The 25,976-nt window shown below is 40.9% G+C and overlaps 1 protein-coding gene and 1 non-coding gene across 2 annotated transcripts in view; both read left to right on the top strand.

The window, feature by feature from the left end:
- Positions 1–17,886, top strand: part of SWT1 (SWT1 RNA endoribonuclease homolog) — a 153,233-nt gene extending 135,347 nt beyond the window's left edge. Inside the window, exons 19-20 of the mRNA XM_032466482.1 lie at positions 17,356–17,407; positions 17,736–17,886. Coding sequence (XP_032322373.1) covers positions 17,356–17,407; positions 17,736–17,876 — 193 coding nt within the window. The 3' untranslated portion in view covers positions 17,877–17,886. The remainder of the gene's footprint in view (positions 1–17,355; positions 17,408–17,735) is intronic.
- TRNAS-AGA lies at positions 16,783–16,855 on the top strand. The gene has a single exon. It is a non-coding gene; the product is annotated as a tRNA-Ser (tRNA).
- Positions 17,887–25,976: the final 8,090 nt, after the last annotated feature.

Below are 25,976 nucleotides of genomic sequence, written 5' to 3'. Positions count from 1 at the left end.
TCATCCATGTGTGTAGGTGTGTGTAGACATAGTATTTGAACACCTGGCGTAAAGTTCCTCTTAGGAAAAGAGGTGTGTTTGTTTAGGAAAATGTTCTGAGAGTGCAAGGTGAGGACACTGCAAGGAGACAGGGAAATCAAAGTAACATTTACAAAACAAAGTGATGGGAATTTGGGAGAGGGGCTTAGCTGGAGAAAGAGGGGAGGGTGCAGCCAGAGTGGGTCAAAACTTGAGGAGAAAGGACAATGGGTAAGAAATTTCTGAGGCCATGGTGGTTGAAGGCTTTTAAGAATAGGGGTATTTAATTTTTTACCTTTAAATTATTTTTGGTGCTTCCATGTAAATCTTCTCCATTGCCTGGAGTCTTCCGTACAAGTTAGTTGGCACCCAGATCAGGGGTTTTTGGGCAAGTACATGAAGTGAGGTGTGTGTGCAGGAAGCAGGGCCCGGTCCAACACGGAGCCTAGCAATGGTAGCGCTAATGCTCTGGCAAGACGATCACAGATCAGACTGAGTTGGAGAGGTAGGTGACGACGAGAAATCCAGGTACATTGTCTTCCTCCCCCCGAGTCCCTGGAGAAATTGGGAAAGATCTTGAATTTTCCATTTCCTACAGCATGGGGTTCCAGCCAATTTCACTTGAACCACCTAGGACATGGTGACCCCTGCGTGTATCTGGATTACACCAGCGTGCGGTCAGTCAATTACAGCCACATTTCAGTCTCTGCTTCACTAGGCTCCTCTGTCACCACAGAAAGGCTTCTCTGTTTGCTGAAAATCCCGCGGCAATCGAGCCAGCCCCTGGAGGAGGAGGCGGGGTTAGACTGGCTGAGGGAAGAGTCTCCAGAGAGTGACTCAGGTTTGGCTTCTCTTGGCTCCAGAGCCTGTTTTCTGTTTACCAGGGGATTAATCATGGTTTCCAAATTGGTCTGCCAGGACGCCAGCAGGACTGGTTAGGAAAAGCAGAGGTGCTGAGTTTGGGGTTTTTCCATGCCCTGGTCAGTGATTTTCAGCAGGAAAAGGAAGGGATGCAATTCCCCCTTCATCACCTCACAATGAACGATGGAAAGCCCTGTAACTCATCTGATTCTGATCACTTATCCCTGTAGAAACACACCAGAGTTACAGCAGCTGAGGTGAGATGCCTCGATTCTTTCTTTCTCAGTTAGCAGAAGAGTGAATTCAGTGTTTGATGAACCGGATTTGGTGTATATTTAATTTAATTCAACCTAACAACTATTTAATAAATAACCAGCCTGTGCTAGGCTATAGAAGCCTAAATTTGATATTTCCAAGGAAATCTGGAAGAGTTTGGAAATACATTGAAACAGTGGTTTGAGCCTTTTGCTGGGTTAATTACAACCGTGTGAGGATGTATGTTATCCAGTGTATTCGCATAAAGCAATGACTCAACACACTATCTTCTTGAGCCTGACAGTGATATCAAGTCTTTTTAGAAGTTGCAGCAATAATGGTGTTGCTGTCATTCATCGGGCTGTTTACCGTAGGAGCTGGTTCGATTGTTTTGCATGGCGACTACTTCCACAGGTGCCCAGATGGATCACATTTTCCCAATGAGGGCTAAGAAGCTCTTGAAATCACCACAGATGATTTTTAAATGGGGGAACTTGTTTTTCAGTCAGCTGGAATTACTTTAAGTAATTTGCGATACTTTAGCGTTTCATATATAGGTGTTTATCCTTATATTGATAAAAATAGTCCATAGGTGGGGAGAATTGTATTAATCTCACAAAAAGATTTGTTTTGCGGAGCAGGTCCTCTGATCTGCCTCCTCACCTGCCCTATAACCTCCGCTGTAGCATCTCTTAAGTGTTGTTATCCACTTTCTGCTTGAACAGCTACAATGACAGGGGATGCACTTAAATTCCCATTTATGTAGTGGCCTTTCTAGTCCTATTTACATTTGCCCCACACACAGCTATAATCTTCTAGGAACATCCTCTTCAGTGTGGTAGCCAAGTGACACTTTACTTCTAGCTATCATTATCTGAGATTTCCCTGTTTTTATATTAAAATGCCAAGTCAGATCCCATAGAGAGAGTATAGGATTGAATACGATAAAGTAGAGCCCTGGGCTGGCTTTAAGGACATTTTGGTTTAGTGGAGGAATTTAAAAACAAGGCACACACACACACACACACACACACACACTGCCTGGGGGAATAATGGGGGAAGTTTCAGGGAGGAGAAAATTTGTGAGCTTGGCCTTACAGTGTGGATAGGATTTGGAAAGATTTTTCCAAGAATGGCCTAGAAAATACGCAGAGTTCCATCACATGGGAAAACAATTCAATAGGACTCGAGTTACTTGCCTACGGACCCCACTTCCCAGAAGGCAACATTGGGGAACTTTCCATTAAAGAACCGGCTCTGGGAGTTCAGCTTATTGTACCCTTTGATTTTTCAAAGATGACGTTAGTAGTTCTCTTTTTCAACAGAAGCTTCCTACTAAACCATATTTCCTGTCCCCAGAGTAATCTTATATTGAATAGGAGAAAGGAAGTAAATAGAGTTCCAAAAAGCAGTCTTAGACTGTACCCCTTTTGAAAAAAAAAACGAAAGGAGGTATTTTTAAAGGTACATTTCTTCAGAAATTTTTAAAAAGGAATGAACAAAAAGGCAAGCCCCCCCAGATGCTGTCCTATAGAATACAAATGTTGTCCAGCTGCGGAGGCGTGGAGTCTGAGGCTTTTTGGCTTGCATTTCCTGGCTCGTGTGGATTACTCACTGCCTGAATGCAAGCTCTCTTGTTCATCTCCCCCTGCCCTGGGCTGATCCAGACCCAGATCTGCTTTGTCTCTCTGGGCTTGCTTACCAGGCACAGAGGAGGGATATGGTCAGGAGCTAAACCGCAGGATAGAATGCAGCCCCTTCTCCACTGACTCACAAGATGACAGGCCAGCTCACTTCCCCTTCTGATGTTTCTGTTCCTTTGTGTGGAGTGGAGCCCTGGGAATCCTCAGCACCGCTCTTCATCCCACAGGAACACGTGTGTATCTTTGTGAGTGTGCTTTGAGACAAGGATGAAAAGGAGATTCGTTCTTGTCCTCTCCAGGCAAAGCACATAATCACTTTCCCTTCCATCGCTGTTGCACCAACACCACCCATGGGATAGTCCATCAGGGATAAATAGCTGCTTTCTCAGTGTAGGCTTGCTTATTACAGGGTAAGAACAAAATCTTGGGCTGGCCAAGTTACATCCTTATGTTGACTCACTTCCTTACCTTCCTCCCAGCTGCCAGTTGCCAGGGGGCTCATTCTACATCCCCCAAACAGGTTGGTGTCTCATCCTTGCATTTAGAATTGATTTTTATTCTTCTAGATTCAGAGGTGCATTGCTTTATGCTACAGGCTGTCTATAGGATGAGTTTTGTGTATATCCAATATTGGTAAACAAAGCAAGTTTCTCCCCTAGTTGAAATTATTATCTCAGAATAATTTCCTCTTTATTTTGAGTTGACTTCTCAGTGTGTAAAGTAGCAAGAGCATCAGAATAAGAAATAGGAGATTAAGCTCCTTATTTTGGTTCTGCTCCCTAATTAGCCATGTGACTTTGGGCAGATGGCACTCTAAAGTCCCACTAGCCTATGACCTGGCCATGTGGGGCCTCAGTTTTGTCATCTCTTAATATTTTGAATTCAGGTTAGATGATCTGGGGGAGGGGGGTCCAATGATGGAATTCTTTGAACAATCCCAGTAGTCCATGATACTGTTGCTTTAAACATCTTATTTTTAGCCTTTCCTTAAGGAATTTGAAGTAATAATTATCCACTTGTGAGAATTAATGCAAAAGATGAATCTACGACGGTTAAACAGCAGTCATATGTTTTATAAGCAGGGTTCCAATTTATACTTATAACTTGTCTTTTCTAGCAAGGTATTTGACCGTGTATTTCCAGTTGTTTGATAAATAATCTGCATATTCTGGGCCCTGCTTAGCTTTCCAGTTCCTCAGAGTTGCTTCCTTAGTGAGTTTTACACCTGTGGCTTTCAATAACATCCATTACTGATGCCAGTAGATTTACATATCCAGCCCAGGCTTCTCTCCTAAACCCCAGACTCGAATTCTGCAGTCTGTGACATCTTTGTTAGGATTTCTGGTACCTATCTCAAACTCAGCATGGAAACATAAAATGCCTCCCAAACTGCTTCCCCCATCTTTCTCCCCATCTCCGTGCACCGCAGCTCACACCTTCTAACTGCTCACAGCAGAACCGTGGTTGTCATCCTCGCCACCGCTTTGTCTCACCATCCACCTAATTGGTCTCCTGTTTTCTGCCCTCATTCCCTTATGAATCATTTCCCAAACAGCAGTCAGAGTGATCCCTTTAAAAATTAAATCAGAAATCATGTCACTGCTCTGGCCAAACCCCCTTAATTGATCTGCATTAGTAATTGATTCCTGATCATTCGGAGCACAAGCCGAAACTCGGGGCCCCTTTAATTTTTTCATTTTCACCTCTGTTCCTCTTCCTTTCGCCCATTCTTCGCTCACCACTGTGGTCTCCTTGCTCTCCCGGGACTTGCCAGTCATGTTCATTCCTGAGCCTTTGCATCTGCTCTTCCCTATCCTGCCATGTTCTTCCTGTAGAGAGCTGCACAACTCATTGCCTTGCCTCCTTCTGCTTTTTGTTCAAATGTCCCATCCTACTGTGCTCTGACAGGACCTACTCCCTGCCTGTGCCCCCCATGCCCTGCCCCTGGCATTCCCTGTCGCCTTTTCTCTTTTTTTCCTCTCTAACTCTTGTTATCACCTAATGCAGGGCTTCTCGCCCTTGGCATTACTGATGTTTTGGGGTAATTCTTTGTCTGGGGGGATTGCCCTGTGCATTGCAGGATGTTTAGCAGCATCCTTACCTTCTTCCCACTAAATACTAGCAACCCACTTCCTCCTCTGCAGTTGTGAAAACCAAAAATACCTCCAGACATTGCCAAATGTCCCCCTGGGGGGCAAAATCACCAGCTGAGAACCACTGATCTCATACACTATGTGTTTTACCAGTTTGTTTATTTTTTCTCCCTTCCCCACAGCTAGAATATTACCTCCATGAGAACAGGAATTTTTGTCTCTGTTGTTCACTGCTGTGATGCAAGCACCACGAACAGAGCCTGGTGCATAGTAGGTGCTGAACAAATATTTAATGAATGAGTGAATAAGTGACATGGACTCTTACCTTGTTCCTCAGAGCTCATTAGGCTCTGCTCATACTGGCCTTTTATCTGCCTCTTGTGCATCCTGAGCTCATTCTCACCTCTCCGCCTTTTTCTTTTAGCTCCTGCTCCTGGAAAGCTCTATCCACAAGTCATCACATGGTGGATCCCAGCTTGTTACTCAGGTCTCTACTAAAACATCACTTGTGCAAAGACCCCGTCCTGGCTGATCGCCTTGTCTAACATGACTCTCCCTGACTACCAGAGTTACTCTCCACCATGTCACTCCGATTTAGTTTCTTTATTACATCCAACTCTGACATGATCTGGTTTGTTTATGTGGTGAATTTCTGTCTTTCCCCCTTACGTGAACGTTCCCTGAGTGCTCAACCTTATCTGCTGTGTTTATCATGCCATCCCCACAGTCTAGAACAGTTCCAGGCCCGTAGTTGATGTGCTGATTGAACGACTAAGTCTACCTCCCAGCCGATCTCACCATGCAAGAGATTTCTTTTAAAAAATTAATTAAGTTTTTTTATATATAAACATTTTTTATTGAGTTTTAGTCATTTTACAATGTTGTGTCAAATTCCAGTGCAGAGCACAATTTTTCAGTTGTACATGAACATACATACATTCAGTGTCACATTCTCTTTCACTGTGAGCCACCACAAGATCCTGTATGTATTTCCCTGTGCTACACAGTACAATCTTGTTTATCTATTCTACATTTTGAAATCTCAGTCCCTTCCCACCCCCCGTCCCCGTGGCAACCACAAGTTTGTATTCTATGTCTATGAGTCTGTTTCTGTTTTGTATTTTTTTTTTTTTAGATTCCACATATGAGCGATCTCATATGGTATTTTTCTTTCTTTTTCTGGCTTACTTCACTTAGAATGACATTCTTCAGTAACCTCCATGTTGCTGCAAATGGCATTATGTTGTCGGTTTTTATGGCAGAATAGTATTCCATTGTATAAATATACCACATCTTCTTTATCCAGTCATCTGTTGATGGACATTTAGGCTGTTTCCATGTCTTGGCTATTGTAAATAAAAATTAGTTAAGTATTAATTGAAGTATATGTGATTCATAATGTTGTGTTAGTCTCAGGTATACAGCAAAGTGATTTGGTTATACACAGACATTTATATATATTTTTCCAGATTCTTCAATAGTTGGGAGTTAAGGATTATGTCTTTGAGGGTTCAGCTGCAAAGAAGATAATTCACTTTAGCCAGTTTAGACTGAGAGGGATTAATCACAGCATTAATTCTGTGGTTCACAGAATCATTGAGAAGGCTGAAGAAACAGCCTCCATGTTGAGCTTTCACGGACAAACTTGAAAGCCACACAGTGACTGGCCCACCCAGGGAGAGACTGCTCTTCCATCAGGAAACCTCTAGCTGAACCGGAAGTGAGGTGTAGCTGTTGACTGTGAGACCAGACCACCGCTGTCGGGATGGGAGAGCTGGCACGAGAAGGGGGTCAGCACTCTCAGGGGCTGTCAGGATTAGGAAACGGCCCCAGAAGAACCAGGTACGGCCACCCCAGTGTCTGCCAGCAGAGAGGGCAGAACGGCCGAAGCTTGTCCTCCAGCAAACTTGACCTTCCAGCTCCCGTGCGAGTCCTTCTGACTAACGGAACAAACTCAGATGAAAACCTTGGCTGCGAGGAGGTGTGGGAGATGTGACTTTTAGCTTTCCAGTCCCAGCAGCACAGGATGGCACATTCGGAGGAGAGTAGAATGAATGTGGAGGGCCAATTTACCAGAGGCAGATGAGATGGGAAGACAGGATGGAGAGACAAATAAAAACAAAACATAAATGAATCTTCAGCTGCTTATCTGCGAGGCAGAAACGTCACACTAAACGCAAGTCAAATAGTCAAGAATCTCTTCTACACGGTACTGATGGGCAGCGTTCATGCAATTTCAGGAAATGATTACTTTTCCCCAAAGATGCAGCAGCATGTGTGTGACCATAAATAGCACCACCATTCCTGAAGCACCAGCCTCAGACGAACCAAGCTCAGTACAGCCCAGCTCTGAGATTGCCTGCAGGGGAGAACTGTTGACTCTACAAGAAAAATGTAGGATCCATCAGCCTGGGCACTGTTTTTCATAGCTGGCCATGTACATTCATTTCCAACTTAGGGCAGTGGTTAAGCTCAAGTCTTAGGAAAGGCGTAAATTGCATTGAATCTCAGATTTGTACTGGCTAAGAGAGAAATCCATGATTGGATTTCATTTCTGTTACTTGAAATCCATAAAAGGTTAGTTTTTTTGAATGAATCTATTTTCAAAAAAATGTATCACATATGCTATCTCATGTCACACAATGCAGTTTATATACATATATTTTTTACTTAATTCATTTTATTGTAAGGATAGAAATCCACAACTTCTTTTTATTCTTTACATTTGCATGTTTTTTAACATTTAAAAAGCTCGTTGCAATTATAGATGCTGTTGGTTTATCTGTTTTATTTTTTACACACTTAAAATCTCACTCTAAATAGAATCAGTGTGAAATGGTAACTGGGGAGCCCCACTCAACTAATACAGAGATAGAGAAAAATCTAAACAAAAGTTTAGAACGGGCTTTTCAGAATGTGATTTTATCAAATTTCGGAAACCTAAAACTCTCCACAACTTTAAAATTCTTCCTTTAAGTATTTCATGCTTAAGATGGCTTAAGGATTTCTTCCATTCTTTCTCTCCATCTTCCCTTGCGAAGGATTTTTTAAATAGCTGTTTGTTATTACTTTCTGTGTGCTGGGCCTTGAACATTTTCTCTTTTAATCCTCACAGCTTCCCTATAAGGCAGAGATACTTTTTTTTTTTTTAACGTCACAATGCAGACATTGAGACCCAGAGACGTTGCTTGTTCAAGGACAGCCGGCTAGGAAGAGGCAGAGCTGGGACTGGAAACTGGGATTTGGCTTCATATCCTCCCAACTTCAAAGATTACTCCTTCTTCTACATTTATTTATTTACTCCCTCATTCATTCATTGACTCAATTCATGCTACTTGAGGGCTCACTATGGGGCAGGCATGTCCTGTTTGCTTTGATTAAAATAATGGGTCAGAAAAAGGGCACCATCCCTGCCTGTGTGAAGCTGAGAGTCTCTGCTCCCTCCAGCTGGTTGCTTATTCAGGCTTTATGTATGAGGATTAACTGCTGGCCAACACAGACAAGAGTGTAAAGATTGCCTTTTTTTTTTTTTTTTTTAACGTAGGAGATGACCATCTTATAAATATTCCCACATGAAAGAATATTGAAACTGATTACCAGCCCTGGGTTATATGTGTTTGCCTAGAGTCCTTGATGACTCCAAGATTAATGAAATTAGAGAGCCTGAAACTCAAGAAATTCCTGGTGAGAAAAATAAGGGTTATCTGAATTTTACACGAGACAGAAGCGATGACAGAAATTGAGTTCCTTTCAGGAAGGATAAGCATTTGAGACATGGTTTAATCATGTTTCTGGGGTGCTAGCAGCCTGAGCACATTGGCCAACCAACACTGCCAAATTCCCGAGTCAAGGTACCCACCTCACCAGCTATCACCTATAAATGACAGAACCCAATATGTGCACCAGACTTCAATGCCTGGAGGAGCCAGTAGGCTGTGTACCAGGTGTGGAGCCAGGTCTATTAACAGGCAGGAATATCCTTCACTTCCACCTACAAAAATATATTTTCCCCTATTGGTAAATCTTTCATTTTGCCCTTTCTGATAAAGACATGGATATAGGAACTATTTCACTTCCCACTTTACCATAGGAAGAACAACAGCCCGGGGGCACCGATGAACATCTGGTGTTCAGCCTCCCTCTGGGGGGGGGGTGGAGTTGGAGTGGCAGGGCCTGTGGGACCCTGGAAATGACATGCCTTGTCTGATGGGACTGCAGTTACTCAGCTCCTGCTGATTGTTGCCGTGACAGAAGGCCCAGTGATGCCAGATATCTCCTTTTTTTAAAGAGAAGCCAGAAATCTGAATTTTTCTGTGAAATCACCTGATATTTTAATCTTAGCAACTAATTCAAAATTTAAAAGAAACAGGACAACAAAAAACTTGTGGGCCAACAATTTTTAAAGGGTGACCGATCATCCTGGTTGGTCCAGGACCAGGGTGCTTCCTGGGACATGGGTCTTTCAGTGCTAAACCAGGGAGCGTCCCAGGCAAACTGACTGTTTCCTCTAGAATGTGGAGGATAACGAAAATATCTCTATAAGCTGCAGAAAGTCTGTAGGTGGTCAGTTTTTGACCTCTGATGAATAGGGCAGCAAACTAGAATAGGATTCACAACGTCACATTTTCAAAAGAGGAGGAAGATATGTGATGAACAGAGAATGACTATGTACAGGGACCAGAGCACGGGCAGTTGTTCACTTCTGCTCTCCGCACAGTCCACAGCTGATGGCCACAGCCAGGTTAGAAACTACCTAATAAACCGATTGCAGTTCCATAGGGTTCTTTTTTTTCAACTGCCCGTCTGAAATTTGTTCAACCAAAGAACGCACTGGAGAGTGGGAGACCCAGAGGGTGAAAGAGGAGGCTGACTTCTGTGAAAGGATACAAATAATCAAAGGAAACATTGGAAGATTATTGGGCAGTATCTTGGGCCAGACTATTTTTATTCTACCTACGTTTGGTACCTAAATACACAGATTAAATTTTCACAAGCTTTTCTTTGAAAAAACTTATTGTTTTTGATTTATAGGCTATTATCATGGGAAAGCAACTTAGACACCATGTAGTCCAGAACTTCTAATATAAAGTTGGGGAAATTAAGGCCCAGGGTCCCATAGCTAGTCAGCGGCAGAACGGTTTGGCCTGCACCCGTTTGGACTGGTATAGATGGGTGTCAGTGATGCAGTACGGGAAGGTAGCGCAGCACCTCTAGGATCCGTTTCTAGCAATGGGGAGAGTTTTATGGCACAAAGAAAAGATAACCGTTAAAATCGAAAAACAACAGAAGTTATTTCAAACTCTGCCTTTTGTTTATGAAATGAAATACTAATGAATCACTGAATGCTCATATTATTGAAACTCAATGCAGATTGCTTAAAATGAAGGACAGTGAAATGGAAAAAGGAGAAACGGCTATCAAAACGGCTCTAGATTGTATCTGGGCCATTTCATGTGGGCAGCACACATTCCAAACTACAAACTGATGATTTGCAAATAGACAAGGAGGTTTTTAAAAAGTCTTTCCAACCATTTTTATATACTGGCATATTTTAGCCTCATTCAGTTTGAAATGCATCACTTCCTCACAGAAGAATTCTCTTTGAAGTCGGAGAATGAACTCTGTGGTGAAGATATGCCCGCAGGCCCATATGAGCAAGTGAAAACAAGATTTTGGTCTGATCTTGATCTTACTAGCTTTGGCATGCTGTACCAGCCAGAGAACTCACTGGTCATATTTGCAGTCACAGAGAAGTAGCATTAAGGTCCAAAGATTCACAAATTCCTTGTTTGAATAATTAAGACTTCTCCTTGCTTCCTTTTGGGAAATATATGATTCATCTTTGGCACCTGTTTTTGTTAATTCTCAGGCATCTCAACACAGTAGAAAAGACACAATGGCCCAGTAGCTTGCAATGTCACACCAACAGACCACAAAGGCCAACCTAGGTTTCTGGCAGAATCTCCTAGAGGCTGGAGGTCAGTGGTCACACACTGTCTTTATTGTGGGTAGATTGCATGGAGCTCTTGGCCACTTAAACATAAGCCTGGTGAACAGTTCAGGGTCAGAATGATCTGATATGAGAGGCCAACACTTAACCATGAGTTTATGGTTAAAGACAAGACTACAGCTGCTCCAGTACTTATCGTTCCCCTCCTGATTATATCCAGGAACAGCAGTGAGAAGGCAAGGGTATGTTAATTTTTGAGAACCATTTGCCGATTGATGACATAGAAGTAGGACTCAACAAAACACAATTATAAACACTGTGTTGGTGTTCAGGCCAGACTCCCTTCCAAGAATAATCTCTAAGGGGATGATTTGGGTACTCTATTTCAAAGGCAAGTCCTAGGAGTATTACTGCTGGGGTGTGTGTGTATGTGTGTGTGTGTGTGTGTGTGTGTGTTGTTTAAGCTTAAAACAATAAATATTTATTATTGCACATAGTTTGTGAGGGTCAGGAATCTGAGAGTGGTTTAGCTGGGTGGTTTCGGCCTAGGGTCTCTCATGAGGTTGCTCTCAAGGTGTCTGCCAGGGCTGTACTCATTTGAAGGCTTGACTGGGGCTCAAGGGTCTACTTCCAAGATGGTACAGCATTGGCTCAAGATGGCTCATTTACATGGCAATTGGCTGGAGGCCTCAGTTCTTTTGGTTTCACCTTCAACCTGTCTGTGGGCCTGGGTGAGTGTCTTCCTGACAAGACAGTTAGCGTCCCTCAAAGTAAGCGATCTCAGAGAGAAGGGAGGACTGTAATTAATGTGGCTTTTGGAAATGGATTTTTGAGGGTGCAGAGTCTTGGTACCACTAAGTTGCTTCACTTCTTCATGCCTCTAACAGCCACTATAGTTGAGGGTAGTGTGCACTTCCCAAGGGTGACTAATTTGCTTTAGCCTGGGAAGTAAATGAGTCCGCTTTGGAAGACGTGGAAGGTGGGAGATGACTCTGGCACTGAAACCAGGAGAAGACTTTTAAATAAATGGCTGTTCTGCATTGCTGAAAGAAGTGGTAAATTATCCTTTTTTAACATTTGAGGTAGAAGGATTTGAGCAAGTGTTTAGCGCAAACCTTCCACTTGAAAGATGGCAGTTAAGGGCACAAGAAGGGAAATTCTACAAAAATATTTCAGAGTATTTGTATTTAAAAGAGTCATCATCTTTAATTAACCTTTGTGGGTAGATTACTAGAGTATAGATAAGCCATCTCTGGACTTTCCGAGCTCATTGTGAACAAATACAAGGCAGTGGCTGGCAATGACGAAACCAGAAATACAATTCTCAACAACCTTTGAGGCATGTGGATCTGAATGCAGGACGAGGATCAAGATTATAAACCTAACTCTCCCACATGTGAGTGGGACTATGGGTTGTTGGGAAATTGTAAAGAAAGTTTCTTCTTCTGGGCCTCAAAGCTTTTAGAAAAAGTAATGGAAAATCTTGGGTAACTTGCTTAACCTTGCTAAGACCATTTCCTCTTCTGTCAAATGAGGCTGATGATAGCAACCCTGTAGGATTATTGTGATGATTAGAAATAATCTATAAATAATCTATACTAAGTGGATGCTCAGTAAATGGTAGCTGATTTTATTTTATTTTGCGGGGTGTGGGTAATTGGGTTTATTTATTTTTCAATGGAGGTACTGGGGATTGAACCCAGGACCTTGTGCGTGCCAAGCATGCGCTCTACCACTGAGCTGCACCCTCCCCTGCAATGGTAGCTGATTTTAAAATTATTATTATTACCATCATATTGTATCTTCAAGACATTAACCTCACAACCAATAGGCAGTTATTCCTACCTTGGAGAACCTTTATCCCTTTGGTTCTCAAAATTACATTGAGGTATCTGAAAAGTGATGGTAGGAGAAGGGGAAGATGCCCCAGTCTACTGTAGCCTTGTGAGGTAGTGTTTCCCCTGAGACCACTTGCTGCAGAATTACATGGTTGTTTGCTAAAGATGTAGATTCTTGGATCCTGCCACAGAGCTACTGAGTCAGTATACCTGGGGATGAACCATGTAATGTGCATTTTTAGCAAACAATCCAAATGGGTTATTATGCCCGCTAAAATTTGGGAACCACAGCGAAATGTGTTTTAAAATCGTCATGGGGCTCACAGAAGTCAAAGCGGTTGAATTGACCTTAACTGAAAGTTTCCAAATTTTTAAAGATTATATACTCCCATTAATAAAACCTTTTGTATAATGTAATCCTAATGTTTGTATCTTTATATTTATACCTTTATTCATAAATTATTCACATGTACCACTATGATAAATATCCTATACATTACAAAACAAAATAAAAAAAATTTAAAGATGATATAAAAACTTTATGTGTAAATTTTAATATTTTCTTCCCATATCCTAGTGGAGCAAAGAATATACCCCTCAGGATTCATACTCCCTAAACTGCAGACCACTGGCTAAACCAGAAGTGGTCTCTATGGATGTGTTTATTCAGTCAGTTAATAAGGAAACATTTACAGGGTTCTTTCTAAATGCCAAGCCTGTTCTGGGCTCCAAGGGCTCCCCATGAGGGATCATTTCCTTCTGTCATGTTGAGGCATTAATAACAGCACTACCTCATCCTGTGTGAACACTTTGTTGTTTCCAGGTTCTGTGGGTTGGAGTGTTCAGTTCATCTGCTCCAGGCAACAGAACGGTGCTGCATCTAGTTCAAGGCTATATTCAAGGTCACAAATATATAATGTAACTGAATGTTTGCGACTGGGGAAAGTCCAAGACAGTGAGGGCAAGCCACAGGTAAGTGACTAAAGCCCTCACTGAATTAAACAGAGCACCATCTTTGGGAAAGTTGTGTGGTGCTGTGGAAAGAAGACTGCATTTGGTTCTGTCTGTCCTATATGTCCGTGCTTCGTGCCTCACTGGCTACATGAACTTCAGTAAATTATTTACCCTCACTGAACTTCTGTTTGCGTCGATCCTTTGTAAAACAAGGATGATAACACCTTTTCTGCTTACTTAACACAATTGCTCTCGCAATCGACCTCTCCTCATCTTTGACAACAATACTGTTGAATTCCAAGCTTGAGCAACGAGCTGTCAATCATTGTGTTTTACTGAGTGCCTGGTAGATATTCCAGAGCATCACCAAGTAGGTAAATTTCACTTTTCCTGATTTCACTAGAACAAGCAAGTTCTTATTCTCCTGAATTAATAACTACTGACCTTCCCTCTGTCACCCTTCCACTCCCACAGAGGTTAAGAGAAGTGACTTCAAAGCCTGGCTTTGCCACTTTGACATCTTGTTCCCTTAAATATTGTTCCCTCCTCTGTAGAATGAGGATAATGATATTTACCCCCGCAAGTACTGTGAGGATTAAATGAGATAATTTATGTAAAATATGTGGTACAACTGGAACACAGTAAAAATTGAATAAATGATTGTTACTTAAATGGAAAATATGGTAAAATAATCTTTCAACATTTTGGTAAATGCACACTGCAACTTGATACGTCTGTTCAGAAATGGATTTCACTTGGTGATTCTAAAAGAACAAGTGATTTGACCTTACATCTTTTATATGATTAGCTTTCTTATATTGGTTATTGAGAGTGAAGTTAAAAGATAGATTTCTTTTCACATTCAGTTAGAGAATGAATAATGAATAATTGACAGAGTGGAAATTTTAACTGTTTTAGACTGGTCTAGATTTAAGAACGCCCCAACCATGAAGACTTAATATTTACCAGACATAAAAATAAAAGGAAAAATACGGCTAATAACCTTATTACAGTAAGATGTGATCATGAGGTAATGAGCTGGTTGTCTATATGTGCCACAACAAAGCTTTGATCCTGACTCTTAAATTATGTGATACTCCTTTTGCTAATATTTAATAACAGTGGGGTTTTTTTTCCTTGTTACACAAGCTATTGACATAGCTTAAATCACTTACTTAATGACTCATGATGTAATAGACTGGCATTTCCTTCATCCTTACTTAAACAAGGATGATTTGATTATACAGGCACATTTTAGCTGATCATAACTTACAGGCCTGCAGTTTAAAAAATGCCCAAAGGACAGACCAGTATTTGTTCCCAAGTGAATTTATATGCCAGTTTCCCTTAAATGGCCTGAGTACAAACCTAATCTTCAAAACAAGGCTGTTTTCCTATTGCCTGTGTTTGCAGCTGATCTTCTGTGCTGTAATTTCTCTTGGTATCTGCCTTCCAGTCAGACTCACAGTCGCAGGGGGTATTAGAACAGAAAAGAACCTGAGAGATCTTTAACTCTATTCCCTCATTTTCTACATGTGAAAACTATGACCCAGGCAAGTTAATCATTTTCCTCAGCTTCACAGTGGAGAATAGACTCCAGGTCATGACTCTCGGGTCTGTTCATGGTTTATTTCTCCTCAGCTCAGCTTCTTTCAATGTCTCTGACTCCTGATTTGATGGTTTAGTTCAAACGTATAAAAGTGTGGTAAAATCAGATTAATCTGAAACATTGTGTTCAATTCTTTTCTAGAACAGGCCTTGATGTGAGAGTGGAAACACTGGTATTTCCAGGTTCTAACCAGTGAGGTGTGGCAAATTGTGCCATCCCATTATATCTTTAGTAACGTGATGCTCATAAATTCAGTATAAAGTTATATACAGTTTTAGTGAATATTCACGTTGCAAAACCATGTTTTTTCCTCCTTTTCCACTGCAGTTGCAACTTAGATGAAGTATTCCTTAGGCAATTAATTATACTGGAGTTCCTTAACCAAATTCAGGATTTTACATATTCAAAATAGATTTTTAAAAACCTACAGTATTGATTCATAAATTAGATATTGAAGAACCCAAACTTATGATTCACCTTTAATTGAAGGGATCCATTACAAATGCTAATCTGATACCTTGGAATTTGTAAATACGGTATAGTAAAAGTATATTTTGAGTGTGGCATCAGAATAATGTAAGACAGGCTCCCAGAATTATCTGTGTTTATAGGGAAAAGTGATATAATGGCAATCTGAAAATATCTGAAGAACACAGCCTAGAAGTTGCAATTTCTGGCTACATAATTGTGAACAAAGAAATAATCCCAGAACCACATATGCATTGTTATATATTAAGGAGCAGTGTGAAGAATATTGGATTTCTAGAAAAGTGTAGATTGTATTCACTTCCTTATTTCCTTAGTCTCTGTGTTTAAGTTTCTGCTCCACTATTCTGCTGAAGAACATTTCCAATGAAGTACAATTTGCCGAACTTCCTTTCTCAAGGAATCTGACTCTTGACGCGACTGTCTGCTTCCTCCTGGAAACTCTCTTCTTTTTGGTTTCCATAATATTGCCATTGAATTGTTTTCCGCTGCTCTTCCCCTTCCTTCAACCATTTCTTAAATATTGATATCAAATATCCCATACTTGGTCCTTTTTCCTTTTAATGCTACCGGAAATCGTGAACCTAGCGTATGAACCAAAATCATGCATGCCCATAGCAGATATTGCTAGTTGATTTTGGCAGTTTCCTCTGATTCCCAATGCTATCCTAGACTTCTCAAATATCCTTCAGGGAACAGTCAAAGTTTGCAGATGAGGAGAAACTTTTTTCCATTCCTGTTTTACATACCCATCTTGGGTTTTACATACCCAAGAGCTCATCTGTAATCATGACTTTAAATTCCAAAAATCCTGGGGCTTACTATTAGTGTCTTCAGCACCTTGCATAGTGCCTGGAGAGCATGCTTTAGGCTGGATAAATATTTGAAGGACAAATGCTAAAATGTTTGATGAACTAACAATATCTGAATATGATCTGACATGTCCTGAGTGCTTGAATGCAATTAAAATTGAAATGCAGTGGTCCTAGAGAATATACAAAACAGTGACAATATTATAATGAGATATGTACATTTTGAGAAATTTTATTTCTGAACAAAACTTACTTTTTAGGGGGGAGGTTATAGCTCAGTGGTAGAGCACATGCTTAGAATGCATGAGGTCCTGGGTTCAATCCCCAGTACCTCCATTAAAAAAACAAATAAATACACCTAATTACCTCCCCCCAAAATAAAAAAAATAATTCAAAAAGAACTTACTTTCTACAGAGGACTTTATAATTATTTTCAAATAAGCTTAACATCTATTCAATAATAAGAAACACCCAAGGGAGTTGGGGAAGCTTTCATTAGGGGTTTAAGGAGTTGGTAGCAGACTAATCCAGTGGGATATTTTCCTCAAAGTTATACATTTCAATTCAATGGCCAGTGAGAATAAAATGTGCTTTCTATTTATTCTTAGCCAACATTAAAGTATAGCATATAAATTTGTACTGTATTTGGTAACCTTTTGAAAGAACTATAAATTCACAATAATCAGGGTTATAGCCTGATTACTTTTTGAAAATTAACATAGTAAATAAATGCCTTTCCACAAAGACGCTTCCAATAAAACATGTTGATAGAAGCAGAATGAAGTGCTGTAAACTTTGAGCCTGATTTTTCTCCTTCCTTATTGTCTCTCTTTCAGATTGATCTGTAAAGGAGAATTATTACACAACAGGGACGTATTTTCCACTGAGGTAATACTGCCTCAACTTTATTTATTTATGTACCATGCTTACCATTTTTCCTGTATCCTTAGAAAAGCGCAGTCGTCCCTAGCTTATAGCGCCAAGTAAGTGTTAGCTGTTATAATTGGGTGTTATCACAGACGCCTGGCTTAAGTTCAGGGTGAGAAGTTTACGTTTTTCAACCCATGTAATAGTGTGGTCCAAAGTGTGATCTACCAGCTTACACAGCATGTACACTAGTGCGCGTTCAATTTCAGGGTGTAATCATGAAAGCAGCAGCTCAGAGCTCAGGACAGGAGGGTCAGCTTGTTTATAATGTATTGATTTTCTCTTGCAGGTATCGGCAAACTTTTCCTCTGAAGGTCCACTTAGTAAATATTTGGGGCTTTGGTGGCCATATGGTTTTTGCTGCAACTACTATGTTTTTGTTCCAGTGCAGAAACTACTACCAATTGACTGTTTATTAATAAATAAGTAAATTGGAAAGAGCCTTGCAGTTCTGTTTACAAATGAATTTGACTCATTTTCAGCTCTGTGTAGACTTGATTTATTCTGCTGGCCTGGCTCATGTATGACTTGACTCACTTCAGAGCATACATTTTCTAGTTTGTTTTGTCTGTTTGTCTCCCATCAAGGCTCTTCCAAATCTCCTCAAGACCTTGTCTTTTGGCCACAAATGCCTTTTCTCGTCTCTTGCCACCTGGGATGATGCTGGTTCCACTCTCTCCATTACTTTCCCTATAAAGGAAGCCTTTGTTCTCCTGGCTCTCAGTGCCAGGGAGATTTGTCATTGCTTGCTTATGTGTTCACCCAGAGTTTTAGTTATAGACTTTGTCTTTCATTTAATTTGATTGTGGGGTTTAAGGTGAAAGGATTCTATCAAAATCAGGGGCCCTGGCTCCTTAGAAATCTTTTCCCTTGTAAAGATTGATGGAACTTTTTCAGCAGGTCACACTGGGACTTGGGATTTATGGATAGGCTTGGTTTTGTATAGACTCTTTACAATTCCCTACCTCGATGTCTTCTTACAGTATGAGTTTTTTTCACTCTTGGAATTATATGGCTGCAAAATTGAAGTAAACAGTTCTATTCAATAAAAGCGACATCACTGGATGGGATGCACACTTAATTTTCTGATAAAGTGACAATCATCTAGAAACCCATTGTATCTCAGCCTTTGATGAAAATATTTCTCCTCCCTTCATTTGAACATGAGGCGATTAGCTTCATTTGGCACTGACCCGAGGGCTTAATCTGAAAGTCAAAGGGTATCTTTGATAATAGCTTGCTTTTGTTTTCTTCTAAAAATAGGTTTTTTTTCATGAAAGAAAATTTGTTTCTTGAGTTCTGATTAATTGAGTTTTGATATTTTTTCTATTAGGTCTTGTTTACATGGTATCACAAACGAGGGTGTGGCTGTAACATCTGGTCATTCCGAGTTCCTACGACATATTATGTCATTGGCATAAGTCCAGGTCTAATATTTCCAGGTTTCTGTGTAGCCAGTCTACATGAGACCCAAATGATGAACCAAATCTTTTAGTCATGTCCAGTTCTAATGTATTCATACGATTATGACAAAAATGGAAATAATGGTGGCATACTTCTTTAAGCCATATAGGCAATATATCAAGTATCAGAGTAATTCTGAAAATAATATAACAGATCCCCAGGTTACTACTGTCCAGATCTAACACAGGAGGCACAGAAGGTGAAAGGTCTCCCTTCCCTTCATTCTCTTCCCTTCCCTCTCTCCCTAGAGGTCATCATTCTGAAGATGGCCTGTGTATCACATATTTACTGCTGTGTAAAAAAATCACCCCTAAGACTTAGTGATGTAAAACAGCAACCTCTTATTATTGCTCATGAGTCTAGAGGTCACCAGGGTGGGTCTACTGATATGAGATAGGTTGGGATGATCTTAGCTGGGCTTGGTCATGTGTCTGTGGTCAGCTGGCAGGTCACCTGGGTGCAGGCTTGTGTCAGTACAGCCTTACTCATGTCTAGTGGTTGGCTGACTATAGGCTGGGGCGATAGGGCTGCCTGGACCGTGGGATGCTCATCACTCAGCAGGCTAGTCCAGGCTATTCTCCAGGTAGCAGCAGGGTTCTGAGAAGGAGAGTGAAATGGAAGTTGTAGGGCTTCTGGAAAAACTCTGCTTCCATTGAATTCTCTGGGTGAAAATGAATGTCACAAAGACACCAGATTCAAGAGGTGGGAAAATAGACTTCACTTCTTGGTGGAAGGAGTAGTAAAGTCACACTGCAAAAGGGACTGGATTTCTAGGAGGGGTGGAAAATTATGGCCATTTTTGTGATCTACTACAAAGCATATATATTTTTTCCATGTATGTAGATATGTTTATATTTATAAATAATATTTCCTCTTGTTAAAAAATTAGCATAATTAATATTCTAATCAATATATGGCTTTGTGCATTAAAAAATTATAATTATACTTTTAAAATTTGCTGTTTTGATTAATTTAATGCATATAATATCACTACTTTATCTATACCTTATCTTGTTGATGGACATTTAATTTAATTCCCATCATTTTTTTGCAATCACAAGCAAAGCTGCCGTGAACATGCTTATACACAATTTTGTGTGCATATATGAGAGTTTCTCTAGGTTCATTTCTAAAAATGGATGGATTGGGTTGTACAATACATACATTTTCAACTTTGTTGGATATTGTCAAATTGCTCTCAAAAGTAGTTAGACCTGTTTACATACCCCCACCAGGGTACATGACAGTTTCGCTTCCCCTACATTCTTATGAATTATGCTTTGTATTATCAGACTTATTTTTCTATTTTGTGGAGCCAGTTGGAGAGTTTCATCATTTTAATTGCATATTCATTTAGCAAGGTTGAACGTATTTCATATGTATAGTGGCCAGATAAATTTCCTCTTCTGGGAATTAATTGCCAGTTTATATATTCCAACGTTTAAATTTCATTTTAAACATTAAAAATGCTTCCATAGAATTGTCCTTTTTATTACTTGCAGTTAAAAAGGTGTATAAATACAGGGAACCAGTCTTTTTAAAATTATACGTATCATCTTTTAGATTCATGGCATATACTTTAACTTGGTTTATTGTGTCTTTTGTTATATGGATGCTTTTAAATAGAAATATACTCAAATATATCAATATTTTCCTTTATGGTTTGTATATTTTTTGTCTTGTTTATAACAACTTTTCCTACCAGGATGTCCTAAATATATTTCCTTATATTTTCTTCTAAAGTTTGAAAGTTTTTTTATGTTTAGTTTCTTAATCCCTCTAAAATCTGTTTTGCTCATGATGTAAAATAGGGGTCTAATTTTATCTTTTTCCAAATAGGAAGCCAGTTTTCCTGGCACAAGTTATTAAATACATAATCATTTCTTTCTCAATGATTAGTGGTGCTAACGTGCCATATCCCAAGTTCCTAGGTAGACCTGGGTTTATTTCTGGGCCATTTATTCTAGTTGACCAGTCCCATTTTTCCATCTCTGCACCACTGATAGACCCTTTTAATGACTGCAGCTTTACAATAAGTTTCATATTTGGTAGGGATAATATCCTTCCTCATTTTCCTTCAAAATCATTTGGCTCTTCTTGGCCCTTTGCTCTTTCGTATTAAATTTAGGACTAGCTTGTCAAATTAAAAGGTAGAAAATTCCATGCGGCAAGAAAAAGCAGAACAAGGAAAGGGGGATTGAGAGTGCAGGGGAAAATTTATGGTACTAAATAGGGTGATTAAGATAGGCATCAGTGAGAAGTAGGATTTGAGGAAAGACTTATAAGAGAGAAGGAATTTAGCCAGTTTTCTGGGGGAAGAGCCTTGCAAGCAGAAGGAACAGTCAGTGCTAAGGTTCCGAGCCAGATGTGTCTGAGGAGGCCATTAAGCCTGAAGCAGAGAGAACAAGGGAGAAAGTACTAGGAAGTGAGGTCAGAGTGCTTACGGGGACCAGTAAGTCACTATAAGGGTATCGGCCTTTGCTTTGTATGAGTTGGGAAGTCATTGCAAGGTTTTGAGTGGAGTTGTGACATAGACTGACAAATTTTAAAAGAGTCACTCTGGCCTCTGTATTGAAAATAGAATGTAGAGAGTAAGTATAAGAGTAGGAGACCAGTGGTGGGGCTATTGCAATAATCCAGGTGAGAACATCGATGGCTCGGACCCAGGTAGCAGCAGCGCAGGTATGAAAGGTAGCTGCATTCTGGATATGTTTTGCAGGCAGAGTCAATAGCATTTCTTGATGGGTTGGGTGTTGGGGTGTGAAGACAGACAGGCGTCAAGGATGAACTCCAGGGGTTTTGGCTTGAGCACCTGGAATAAAGAATTGCTATTAACTGGTTAGGGAAGACTGTGGGAGGAGCAGTTTTAGAGGAAGAGCAGAACTTGGTTTTGGGCATGCTGAGTTTGAGATGCCTATTAGACATCTAAGAGGAGATGAGTCTGGAGTTTAGGGGAGAGCTCCAGGGTGGGGATATAGATTGGGGAGTCACTGGTAATTTATCTGGTATTTAAAATGTGGCGATCAGATGAGATCATCTAGGAGGTGAGTATAAAGAGAAGTGGGTCAAAGACTCATCTCCTTGCTCAGAAATCAAAGAAACACATACAAGGGACCTTTCTGGGGTGATAGAAATATTCTAAAACTGGATTGCAGTGGTGTAGATGTGTGTCTTTGTAAATTTGCTAAAAAAAATTGAACTGTATATTTAAAACATGGGAAGTCTATGTTACGTACATTATGCCTCAATTTAGCAGCCTTAGGTGTTAAAAAATATACATTAAACAAAAGAGGAGTCAAAGAGATGAGGAGGAACTACTAAAGGATATTTGAGGAGTGGCCAGTGTTAAAGGAAAGAGTCAAGAAATTGTGGGGTTCTGGAAAACAACTCTCAGTATAACTTCCATTCTTTTTGTTTGTTCTTCCTTGTATCATTTCTCTACTGTATTTTTCATAGCTAAAGCTGGAGAAAAGACATGAAAAATGGTGCTACTTGCATTTGCTTGAGTGCATTCTCCATAGTGGTAGTGGGCACCATCTTTGTAAGTAGAGAAGCAAAGTTCACAACAGTTTAAAAGGACATTAAACAACAACAACAAAAATCAACTATACTTCAGTGAAAAAAATAGAAAATAAACTTACGGTTTTGCTGGGGGGAGACATAAATTAGGAGTTTGGGATTAGCAGATACAAAGTACTATATATGAAAGAGATAAACAACAAGGCCTTACTGTATAGCACTGGGAACTAATTTCAATATCCTGTAATAAACCATATTGGGAAAGAATATGAGAAAGAATATATATGTATAACTTAATTACTTTGCTGTGCACCAGAAACTAACACAACATTGTAAATCAACAATACTTTAATAAATAAATAAATAAAATGACATTAAACAAATGTGAAAAGTCCTGTGGTAATGACTCTCCCTGCTTTCATAAAGCGCCTAAGACTTGTGGGTCATGCTTTGTGACTTTGGGAACTGACAGAGTAAGAGACACTGGCAGATGCCTATCTTCTAATGTAAGGGCTCTGGTGGCATTATGCAAAGCAGCATAGGGCTTAGTCACCAGCCCACGGAAGCCACCACATTAAAGGGTGTGGTGCGTTGCAAGAGGCATGAAGTCACTTCTCACAGGTGTATTTAATAAGGGAGGATTAAAGAGAAGAAAATACAGTTCTCAGGGATAACTTGTGAGCAAGCACATATTTTAATTATTTATTTGTTTACTCCATGCTGAGAAATTTTGTACAAATCTGAGGACCAAATAGGAAAATGGAAAAATGAACCCTATATTGAAACATAACGTGTGAGAGGTGAGGAAGTAACATATCACAGGTGGCAAATTAGATCAGAACAAATTCATGCCAACTTTTATATCCTCTACTGGATATTGTGAGTCCATATGTTTCTTGAGGATGACAAGAGACTGGCTGAAGATCTAGAGTAGGAATTGGAGAGAACACCTGTATTTTGTTAGACTGGCATTTGGAGCATGGCGACGTTCACATGAAAGATACTTGTTTTAGCACATCTCATCCAAAAGCTCAAAACTAATACATGTGGATTATTTTGGTTAGAAAAAAAACATTTTTTTTTCCCTAATAAGCAACAGTTTATCAAGTGATGAGGACCACCGTCCTGGAGGAATAGGAGAGCCGGTCCACTGGCCCCTGAGGCAGGGTCTGCCTGGGTTGCGGGCGGGCGGAAAGGAGTAGGAGGGTGTAAAGTGGTCAGAGGTGTTTCTGATAAAATGGCGGTGCCTGGAGAGAGCGGGCTGGTTCCCCGTGGAGCGTGATGATCACGCTCCCGCTCCTGCAGCGGGAGGAGAGACAGCTGCAGAAGGGCAGCTCCATCTCCCAGGGGAATAGTCCTTCCCGGGGCACTAGACTCATCAGTGAGTCTCTCTCTCGGGCCGAGCCATAGGGACGACAAACCAACTCTACCGTTGTGCGGGCTGCTGCGGACCACACAGCAGGGCGTTATGTTGCCCGAGACAGTCTAGGGGATGCAGCAGGATGGAGTAGCCGGCTGGACGGGAGTCCCCGTTTCCTCACCCATCCATTTAAAATGTTTCTTTGAGTGTCACTGAGGTGCCAAGAATGGGAGTCGGTGCTAAAATATAATAATAAGCTAAGCAGACACGGCCCCTGCCTTCATTAGTTTGTCAGCTAATAAATAAGTAGCACCTGTGTTGAGTATACTGCAAAGGAAGGCACAGGTGCCCGAGGCAGAGGGTCATGAGGGGGTGGGCGGGTAGGAGCGGAGGTGGGGGGTGGTCCAGGGCCTGAAAGGGAAGAGAAGCGGCGTGAACCGGCGTGAACCGGCCTTGCGGGCTAGCAGTTACGATGGCGTTGCCCGGCTTTGCAGGAGGTGGAGCGTTGCCTTGAAGGAGCAGGAGGCCAAGAAGAAGGGCCACTTCCGGAGTGGAGACTGCCTGGGTGAGCAGCGGGAGGAGCACAGGTGAGGGGCTGGCGGTGGTGAGGGAGTCGGGGCGGGGGAGGGGTGAAACGGGGTCCCCAGGACAGAGCTAAGGCACACGTGCACTGTGCACGAAGTGGGTGCCAGGGGCGGGGGTGCTGCCGCTGCCGCCGCTGCCACCACACTGCCACCGCCACGGCCCATGCAGCCTAGTGGACGTTAAGAAATTAAAAAAAAAAATGACGCGCTTACTTGAAAACAAACAAAAACAACCCATAATACAGCAGCCCTCCCTTATCCACAGTTTTGCTTTCTGCAGTATCCGTTACCTATGGTTAACCTCGGTCCAGAACTATTACATGGAAAATTCCAGAAACAAACAATTCATAAGTTTTAAATTGCATAGTGTTTTGAGTAGCCAGGTGGAATCTCACTGTCGGCTCTCTCCAGAAATCCTGCCTGTTAGTCACTTAGTATTCGTCTTGGTTTTCAGCTCGACTGTCTTGGTATCCGAGTGCCTGTGTTGAAGTAACCCACATCTTACTCATGGCCACAAATCACAGGGTAGTGGCGCTGGCAGTTCCGATATGCCAGAGAGAAACTGTAAAGTCCTTACTTTTAGTGAAAAGGTTAAAGTATAGACAGACATGAGTCCGAGGGTCTCTCCATGGACAGCGCCGGGTAAACCCAAATACATTCTTATTTTGGGGCTATCATTTTTTTTTTAACTCCTAAAGAACCACCATCCTTCTGTTAGCCAGTTTACATTTATCATTAAAACAACCAAATAGTGGCCTCATGGCTCTGTAAGGCAATTTTAAGTCAGAAGTGAGCAATGATTTGAAATCATTTATTTAAGAAGAAGGCATAAAAAGTTAATGAACAAGAAAGGCCTCAGAAGGACAGCCTCTTACATTCATGGCTGTTTTACTTTTTGTTCCTCATTTAATGTGCGTGTTTTTATTTTTGAAATAGACTTTTTTAAGTTTTTCTTAGCTTTGTCTTCTTCACTTTGTCTCCTCCGCTCCTCCCTTTGAACTTTCCTTCTCAGTTTTAATTGACTATTTTTATTTACACGTGGGACTGCAAAACTCAGTTGGGATGTTTCCTTCTTTATTATTTGACTATGGTGCTCTGCTTCCATGTGTGTCTTATATCCTCTCTTATTTTTCATAATTTGTCTCAAATTCCTATTTGGGACTCTCATCCACTCACTCTTCCTTTTTACTTTTTGAATTACTGAATGAGGTTTCACCACCCATTCCTTCTCCCTCCTCCGCAGGCAGTTGGGGTAGTGTTACCAGGAAAAAGGAAAATAAGAATTACCTCGGTTCTTAGTCCCCTGAAAAAAAGATTTTTGCCGAGAGACAGAAAGCGTGATATAAGCAAGATTTTTATTAGTGAAGTTAAAAAAAAAAAAAGTAAAAGATGGTACACTCCCAAGAATTGGGAGCAGTCCAATCCAAGAGAGGAAAAATGGCGCTGTTCCTTTGTTTTTTCTGTTTTTGTATCCTGGTTTCATGATTGATTGATTGATTGACTCAGGTTCCCTGCGCTCTGGTTGATTAACAGCTCAGGTTCCTTGTGTTGTGGGTTGTTCCTTTCCCCTTCCTCTCCCCTGGCCCAGTGCTCATGTCTGTCT

Source organism: Camelus ferus, chromosome 23, assembly GCF_009834535.1.
Source record: "Camelus ferus isolate YT-003-E chromosome 23, BCGSAC_Cfer_1.0, whole genome shotgun sequence".
NCBI lineage: Eukaryota > Metazoa > Chordata > Mammalia > Artiodactyla > Camelidae > Camelus > Camelus ferus.
The sequence above is the reverse complement of the archived record's forward strand: the minus strand, read 5'-3'. Positions and strand labels throughout refer to the sequence as shown.